Raw genomic sequence first — 9,276 nt, 5'->3', positions numbered from 1 at the left:
CTGGAAAAGGTTGGCAACAGAGAGGATATGAAAGCTGATGTTCTCATGATCAATTTCACTGGCGTTCTGGATACATTCAGACTGTTGACTGCCACACACAATCACCACATCTTTAAGAAAGTGCATGTGGGCCAGATCCTCCCAAGACAGTTTGTTGACTGGAGGAAGAATAACAAGGGCATTGCACAGGTTGATATACTGCAACACATTAGGAGTGGGCTTTGCAAGGACTGTTCTCCAACCTGTCTCTTGTGCTGCTGCAGAAAGAACGTGGCACAAAACTGACGCTGGCTCTGCAGTAATAATACCCAATGTTCTGCCATGTTTCCCCTTGGGTAACCTCTGAGTGAAGATTTCCCATGCAATGATGAAGTATGACACACAAGGGACATTCTGGAGGAATGGGAATTTCCTTGCATTGAAACAAGCTGTTCCTGGGATCTGAACTCTGGATGATGCAGCAGTGGGATAACATGAAACCACATGATCTCCCACTTTCACTTTTTTCACATCAGTGCCTATTGCAGTGACTGTGCCACTGAAATCAAGACCTAGAAGCCTGTGTTTGTCTCCTGCCTGTGAGTTCCAATACAGTGTGTTACCAAAGTTGCAGCTAGAAACACTAATGGGAAAATAATCTTCTGAGTGCAGACAAATTTTATCCACTTGAATTTCAACACTCTGTTTGTCAAGCTGAGGAGCAGCACTGGTGCATAAATCCCCAGACAAGTCTTTTGCTGCATATGGATTAGAAGTGTACAAAGTGAATGATTGTGCTTTCTGGAGAGATCGTACAGGTTGGATGTAATCTTCATCTACATAGGGTGTGCGCCTGATTTCGGACACATAAATTCTTCCCTGGCTGATGCAAACTTCTGGATAGTCCCCACCTTTGTATTTGACAAGAACATCTGCTAACACTGAGATGTCCAGGGAAGTGGAGGAGCTGAGGTCAATCAACTGAAATGTGATTTCTGGAACTTCAACAACACAAGTTCTGGTCATGCCATACAATGCAAACCCACAGTTAACATGATCCACATATCTGTCTGTTGTTCTGTAGGTGATCACTCTGACGGAGCAGCGGGATGTCTTCTCTCTCAGTGCCACCACTACCTGGCGATAGGCTTCACAGCACTTTGCCAGCTGATCTACTGCTTTCCCTGGGAAATCTTCATTTAGCTTTTGAATTCCCCACAGGAAGAGGATTTCATCATAATCCTCAACCTCTGCTCTCATTTTACTCTGTGCATCGCCTTCCATGAGGCATTCCCAGCCTTCATACATAACATATCTCGAAGCAGGATGCAAATGTTTTCTGAGCTGCTCAGCTATCCCAAATTTGTCTGCAAACACAAGGACTCTCGGCTTAAACCCCAGATGTCCAGTTGTCTGTGAAAGAGAGACTTCTTTCCATTTGTTTTCAAACAGGAACTCATTGTCTCTGGAAGACGATTCCTTCATGAAAGTGATGGCAACACGCTTGAGCTCAGCCAAAACAGAGCCATGCTTGTCCACAAAGCATCCGCAGACCTCAAGGCAGTTCCCAGTGGATTTGCTCATTCTCATGTATATCATCATTTCCTCCTCCAGCGGGCGGAGCACCACCAGGCTGCCTATCCCTGAAGGAAAGCCTGCTCTGGACTGCAGTGTCCTTGAGCTCAAGACAGCCGTCATCTGCAGAAAACAGTCGAGCAGCACTGGGTGGATGCAGTAGCTGTACATGTGTCTGATGGTCTCCTCATTCACCTTTATGCTTGTTATAGCTTCCTTTAGCTCCTGGCAATAATGAACATCACCGAGCTGCCTGAAAATGGAGCCATACTGAAAGCCAACCTGAGAGAGTGCTTCATAAACCTCCTCTCTGCTAATCACTGACTTGCATCTTCGATAGATTGCTTGGAAGGAGATGCTGCTTTCTTCCACCACACCTTCAAGCCCCTTTGCCACTTGGCCAGCAGCATAAACTGCATTGGAGGAAGAGAGAACCTCAAAGGTTGTCATGGTTTTTTGTGGACTCAGCTTGATACTCAGCACTTGGGAACTCTGTGTGAGAACACACGGCGCAGAAAAGCTGATACTCAGCTGGCAAGTGCTCAGAGGCACTTTAGGTCTTGAGCTGCTCATCACACAGGCCAGACCAAGCTCCACATAGAAAGCACCAGGGACTAAAGCCACCCCATTGTTCTGGTGCTCATATAGGTATGGTGTTGTGTCCTGGGACACCAGGCAGCCAAACTCCACATTGTCACTGTTTATGCCATAAATCAAAGGATGACTGGCGTTGACACCTCTTTGGTTTGCTTGTTGATGGATATGCAGACAGCTCATGAGTTTTTGGCGATCAAACTGATATCGTGGAATGGCCACAGGAACACTTTGGTACCCGTTATAAAAGTGCTGCCAGTTGGGATTAAATCCCAGTTCAAAGAGATTTCCTACCAGGGTGAAGAGTGTCTGATATTCTGCATCTGTTTGCAAAGAGGACAACACCTTTGTGCCTTTTCCTAGTGTTTCTTTTATGCTTCGCTGCAATGCTCGGTGAGGACTTATTTCCACAAACACCACGTTCTCCCTGCCTCTGGCTGCAGTTTGGATGGCTTGTGTGAAAGCAACAGGCTCACGAGTATGCTGCGCCCAGAATTTGCCCTGAACAAAGTCATTTTCAGATGCAGCCACCCCAGTCAGTGTTGAAATCACTTCCATTTCCCCCCTTCTGCTTCCCTAAAGGCTCTATCTGCTCTTCAAGTTCCCTGAGTATCATATCCATGTTGGGGCTGTGGTACGCAAGTGGAATATTTAAAACATGAAGAAAGATGTTTCTCTGTCTGAAAGCTTCAGCTAACTCCCTCTGGACAGCTTCCACAGCGTCTACACTCCCAGACAAGGTGCAGGAAACGGGGCTGTTGAAAGCAGCAATGCACACCTTTCCAGAGTAGGGATGCAGGTGCTCAGCAATCTCTTCAACAGGGATGTTTCCAACAACCAGCATCCTGCCGCTGGCAGTCTTTGCCTGCAGCCTGCTCCGGTGATAAATCACTTTGACTGCATCTGCCAGGGAAAGGTACCCAGCAATATGTGCAGCAGCAACTTCCCCCACTGAGTGGCCAACAACAGCAACGGGCTTAATACCCCAGTGCTTCAGGAGGGAAGCTACAGCAACCTGCAGGGCAAACAGCAGGGGCTGGCAAAGCTCTGGATTCAACAAGTCCTTTGGGCTGTGATTTCTTGCTGGCAGGAGGCTGATGGCAGCATGCTGCTGAAAAAGGTCTTCTATTTCCTTACACTTGTCTCTGAACACGGGCTCTGAGCTCAGCAGTGCCTCGCTGAACTCCTTCAGTGTCACGCCATTGCCACAGAACACAAACACCAGCTGTGGTTCCAATTTGGACATGGCAGGTTCCATGCTCGCTGCCAACTTAAGCTCTTGCTGCAAGTGTCGGAGGGAATTTGTGACAAAGGCTTTTCGGTACCTGTAGTTGGCATGGCTTCTTCTGCAGGCAGATGTGTAGGCCAGGCTTGGGAGAGTTACAGAGTTCCTTGTGCTCAGCTGCTCAGCTGTATCTGCTAGTGTCATCTGAAGGGATTTAGGGGATGCTGCTGACAGCAGAACTAATTCCAGGGGCTTCCTAAAGGCAGGAAGAGGCTCTGGCTGCTTCACCTGCCTGACTACAACATGAGCATTGGTTCCTCCAAATCCAAAGCAGTTGATGCCAGCTACTCTCCCATACTCACTGGATTCTTCCCAGGGCTCTACAGCTGTGGCAACGGCAAGGTTTAATTTTTCTGTATCGATGCTGCTCATCTCCTTTGAGTAATGCAAGGATGGAACAATCTTTCCATGATGCATCATCAGAAGCACTTTGATTAACCCAGCTGCTCCAGCAGCTGATTCAGTGTGTCCAATATTTCCTTTCACTGAACCAATTTTCAGAATGGAAACTTGGGAAGACCTATTTTTGCTAATGACACTACCCAGGCTCTCAGCTTCAGTAGGATCTCCAGCAGGAGTTCCTGTGCCATGGGCTTCAATGTACTGCACGACTGAGGGGTCCACACGACTTCCATAAATGCTGCGCAGTAACTTCTCTTGCTCTATTTGAGACGGTCTGGTGATTGGAGTCATGGATCTGCCATTCTGATTGACTGCACTGACATTTATCACACCCCAGATTTTGCTGTAGTCTTCCTGTGCCTGTTCCATGAAAAGTTAAATTGTCTTTAATGAACTCATGCTTTCTCCGCAAAGAAGACAACAAAACACCACAGCAAGGCTAAGAACAACAAGAACACAATGCTAACTTTTAAATGTGGGAGCCTTTCCCTATGCAAGGGGAAGTGCACCAATTCTTAAGAAATCCTTCATTAATCTTAAACTTGAATTGGAAAAACTTCGCTGGAATAGTCATTATTAGAGCTGATGACACAAAATTCAGGCAAGCAACCAGTCTTATTTCAGGCTACTTCACAGGCAATCTTACCTTTTTCAGTGGTTTGAGGAAAACAACACCGCAGCCTTCTCCTCTTCCATAGCCATCTGCTTTTTTGGAGAAGGGTTTGCTTATGCCCTCTGGAGAGATCATTTTGGCTTTACTGAGAGATACAAAGGTGCGGGGGTCGATGATGCAGTTCACCCCACCACAGATTGCTGCCTCACAGTCTCCTGGAGTCAAACAGAAGCATACTCATGTTGAGATGGCCCAGGTGATAGAAACAGTAGCAATCCTGGTGTCATTGTCCAGCATCTCTTCAGTCCCATTACCTGATTTAATGGCTTGCAAGGCGTAGTGCAGAGCAAAAAGAAAAGATGAACACGCAGTATCGACAGTCAGAGACGGTCCAGTCAGATTAAATGTGAAAGAGACCCTGTTGGCAGCAATGCTCATTGCTGTTCCAGTACCATCATAATGATTTATTTCACTCACTGCTCTGCTGGTTATGATTTCGTAGTCTCGATTCATGAGACCTGGAAAATATCAGATACGTGTCAAGTTAAGCCAAGCCAACAATTGGCATGTACAGCTCAAAACCTGATGGTGTGGTTTGGTTTTCAGTGTTAATACAAAACCACGTGGCATCAGGGCTCCTGTCATGAAGCTTTGCTCCAATACAAGTCAAAGGCAAAGTCACAGCAATTTCCCCTGGACCCAACTTACACAAACATACCAAACATTTGAAAATCCTACCTGCCCAGGAAATGACAGGAAATTCCTACCTGGCCAGGAAATGGCCTTTCCTGATGGCTTAGCTCACTGTATGATGCAGCTAAGATCTCTGTAGTCTGCTTAGACCCCTGTACCTCAGTTTGAGACTGAGATAGTTTTGAGACTCAGGTTGTTTTAGTTTAGCTATGAGAACATTCATCAGTAAGTTACAAGGAGGGAAGTTCAGACATAAACGTACAGGACATTAGCTTCAGTTCCTCAGATGTATATCAACAAACTACATCAAATACTTTGTATTTATCATCAACTTTCACACTTGCAACCAGTAAGAAATAGTAAAAAAGAACATGGCCTGTGAGAGCAGTTGTGTCCTCTTTTTGGGAACACAACGCTTGAAATACTGTGGATCCCCAAATCCATGAGCAGTAGCTCTATTCAGAGAGCAAGGAGTAGTGCCCTCAGTGGAAGAAGAGCATCTCTCAGTCTAAAACATAATCTAAATCATTTCCCCTATAGGTATATCAGCCAAGCTCCCCCAGAAAACTCCTTTTTTAAAGGGGCACAGATTACACAGCAATAATGTGCTGTTATTCTAGTGTTGTCCTTTAAATGTCTTTCAACTGGTATCATCTCCTCCCTAACTTTCCTGGTACTGACAAAGGCAGTTGGACAAGTGCACCGTGGTACCATTCTAATGTCCACAGGAGGATTTCTGCTGCTTTAAAAGGATATTAGCCCCCAGAACACCTTAACCAAAGTAATACTGGAAAACAGAAACAGTATACTGGAGAAAAGGTGTATGCCTGTGTAGAAGCCTGGAAGATAAGGGGCTAATGTGTCCATGTCAAACACTGATGGCTGCATAGCCATGGAGCCAACCAAGGAGTGTCAGCAATAACCAAGAATTGTTGAAAGAACAAGAGGAGGAGGGGGCCATGCAGAGGTACAGTAGCACTTGCTAGTGGCCAGACCAACACTGGAACCAGGACTGGAGATTTCTTCTTCTCTCTTTCTTTCTTTCCCTCTTTATTGTCCCCTTCTTTAATTAATATTTTCCTTTCTCTCTTTTTTTCCATCCTGCCTCTTTATCCACAACCGATTGCCATGTGCTGATGCAGCAAGTCAGGGTCTAAAATTCCAATTTCCATGCCAAGAATGTAATTTGCTATTAAAACTTTGTGATTTTTTGCAGACCCAAGGGTATAGGTGTTCCCTTCCCCTTAAGGGTGGAACATCACAGCCCTGCTTGGCAGTATCTTTCCCAAGAAGGGTTGGGTTGAGGAAGCAGTTTTAACTGTTTCTTGATTCACTTCAGTGCCTGAACACAGGAATTAAAGCACCAAAAAGAGATACAGGAATTGTACCATGAACTTCTAGAGTAGCCTGGTAATTCTTACCAAAAGTAACCAGTAGTGCCATAGCACAGTAGCCCTACATCTCCAGGCAAGATCCAGCCTAGATCCCGTGCCAGATAACATATTGAAAGGTTATGAAGGATTGCTCTAATTTTAATGAGCTTCAAATGCACTTTCTTTGCCATGAAATTTTCATCTTACCAATAAAAACACCTGTTCTGGTGCCACTGACAGATTCTACAGGAACTCCTGCATCCTCCAGGGCTTTGTATGTGCATTCTATCAGTAATTTCTGTTGTGGATCCATGCGTTCTGCTTCCATATTATTAATCCCAAATAGGTGGTTGTCAAATGAATTAAATCTGAAATACACAGACCAGAATAGGATATGACATATGTATAAAAGATGCATTTCCTTCTAGACTCACAGTAAACATTTTTTGCAACTTCATGGAAAGCAGAGCAGTAACTGTGTTTAGGCCACGGCTCCTATTTATGAAATTCAGAAGAAAATATTTATAAGCCAAAGATGTTTCATGTCCCACCACAAAATGTTTTATCACTGAATCTGCATTTGAGAGATAAGAGCACACTCCAATTTATTTTTATTCTCATGGTTATTGCACTACTACTACTACTACTACTATTGCACTACTACTACTACTAATACAACTGTATTCCTAAAACTATGAAATGTGCAGGATGAGACTCCCTCTGCTGTAATGTGATCATAGCCAACAAGTAACAAACAAATATTGATTTCTACATGATTTTTAGCCAATACATACCAATGCTTTACAATTTAAAACCAAAAGGTAGAGGATCAGCTCAGGTGTATTTAACAGATACCCATGTTTCTCTAATAACACATTCATAAATACTCTGTGTGTGTGTGTGTGTGTGTGTGTATGTGTGTGTGTGTTTGTCTTAAAAAGCATCTTCAAAATAGGCCCATGCTTAGAAAAGACCAAGTCCAAGTTTAATCTGTATCCCAAGATCAGATTTATATGGCCTTCTATCATTTCTTGATTCCTGAGCAGGATTCAATATCTAACATGGGACTAAGCACTAAATTAATTCTGGGTCCTATGGTTCAGCCCTGCCAGGTACAAATTTCAGGAGACAACGAGATTTCTTCTGTGCATGTCAACTTCTTCTTTGAATGAAGCTCTCCAGCCTGAGGATCTAAGGTGAATGTGGAATTTCAATGTAAAACACTTAGGTTGACCCTACTGTAATTTGCTGTTCTTCACACTATCACAGTCCCTGAGCAGCAGTACCCATAGTCTAAGTAACTACAAAAATCAGTGGTGCAGCAAGGTAACAGACTCACTCATCAAGAAGAGCAGCTCGTGTTGTGCACATTTTTCCTGGCTTGTTATCACCTCCATCATACCACTCCTTGGCATCAAATCTCTCAGGGGGGATTTCTACGGTGCAGTTTTTGCCTTCTTCCAGGACTTTCCAGAAACTGTCAATTCCATCTCCTGTCATACATAGTTTATAAAACAGATTAAAGGATGAGTTCCACTCCCCATGCAGACTCAGAAATGCACAATCAGCTACAAGGACCTCCTGCATGGAAATCTAGGCTGCTTAAATAGACCTGCCACAGAAGTAAGTGATCCTTCTTTGGTGAGAGGAAAATGAAAAAGCATGACTGATCCCCTCAATGCTTGTCTAAAACCAAAGGACTCCCACAAAATCCTTAACTACCGTCTCTGCCCATTTCCCTTCCCTCTCAATGCATTACTCTAAGTACTGTAATAAAGCAGGAAACTTTATTTTAGATAAACCCAACCTGTTCATATTATAGCCATTGCTGATAACAATGTCCAGCCCTTCATCTGTCTCCTGTCCCTATGGCTGTAGAGTCCTGTAACAATGCACAATCACCCAGACAGTGAACATGCAGAAAGTTCAAATCATCCTACACCCATGCAGCTCATTTGTGAGAGTTTCATGTGCACCTCAATGCCCTGCCCACAGCCAGCACTGCAGTTTCTTTTGTCTGTCTGTCTGTCTGCAAACTAATTCAAGCCAAGTAGTTTCCAGCACAGCACCACCTTTCAGAAAGATCCCACAAGCAGAAAAGCAACAAATTCTACTAAGGGACAAACATGTTGTTTTCCTCCATTCCAACATTAATAAAAGACTCTGCTTTTCAATGTTCACTCACAGCCTGCTTTGCTTTTACCCTAAACTTACCTCCAGGAAAGTTGCATCCTATTCCAACAATAGCAATTTCATCTGCAGTATCAATCTCCATCTCCTGGGCTGAACAAGACAGGAGTAGTGTCAGCCCAGTAAAAAATTATTCATTTACCATTGAAGAAATATTAGGTTAAGAAGTGAACTTCTCACAAAGACACAAACTTGTTCAGAACTTAGTTAATCTGGAATGATCTGCTGTTGGTTGTGATGACAAATGACACTGCCCACAAGTGACCACAGCTGTTCTGTTTTTCCTCTTGTCTGTACTTTTGGAGAAAATTCCCCACTCAATTCCCCAAACTCTCTCATGCACAGGCACTTCCTTTTTACTTTTAACCTCTGCTAACTAAAGGTGAATCTTTTCAACAAATTAGATGACAAAGACAAGGATTCCCTGTGGGGTCATATTAAACACCCCTCAATAGAATTGACAGGTGATTTATTTTTCCTTGCGTCTGAGAAAGGAACTTGTCAGATGAAAATCAGTTCAATTGAACTAATTAGAACTCACTAGGATGCCCAGCTCTAAGATCTTCAGTCCT

The 9,276-nt window shown here is 44.0% G+C and overlaps 1 protein-coding gene across 1 annotated transcript in view; it reads right to left on the bottom strand.

The window, feature by feature from the left end:
- LOC130249428 (phthioceranic/hydroxyphthioceranic acid synthase-like) overlaps nucleotides 1–8,822 on the bottom strand; it is a 10,839-nt gene extending 2,017 nt beyond the window's left edge. Inside the window, 7 exon segments of the mRNA XM_056484202.1 lie at nucleotides 1–2,712; nucleotides 2,714–4,195; nucleotides 4,482–4,663; nucleotides 4,763–4,966; nucleotides 6,722–6,882; nucleotides 7,854–8,007; nucleotides 8,729–8,822. The exon segment at nucleotides 1–2,712 is cut by the window's left edge and continues 2,017 nt beyond it. Of these exon segments, the coding sequence (XP_056340177.1) occupies nucleotides 1–2,712; nucleotides 2,714–4,195; nucleotides 4,482–4,663; nucleotides 4,763–4,966; nucleotides 6,722–6,882; nucleotides 7,854–8,007; nucleotides 8,729–8,789 (4,956 nt within the window). The 5' untranslated portion in view covers nucleotides 8,790–8,822.
- Between the last annotated feature and the right edge of the window lie 454 nt (nucleotides 8,823–9,276).

This window comes from Oenanthe melanoleuca, chromosome 2 (assembly GCF_029582105.1).
Source record: "Oenanthe melanoleuca isolate GR-GAL-2019-014 chromosome 2, OMel1.0, whole genome shotgun sequence".
Classification (NCBI taxonomy): domain Eukaryota; kingdom Metazoa; phylum Chordata; class Aves; order Passeriformes; family Muscicapidae; genus Oenanthe; species Oenanthe melanoleuca.
This window is presented reverse-complemented; position numbering and strand designations above follow the sequence as displayed.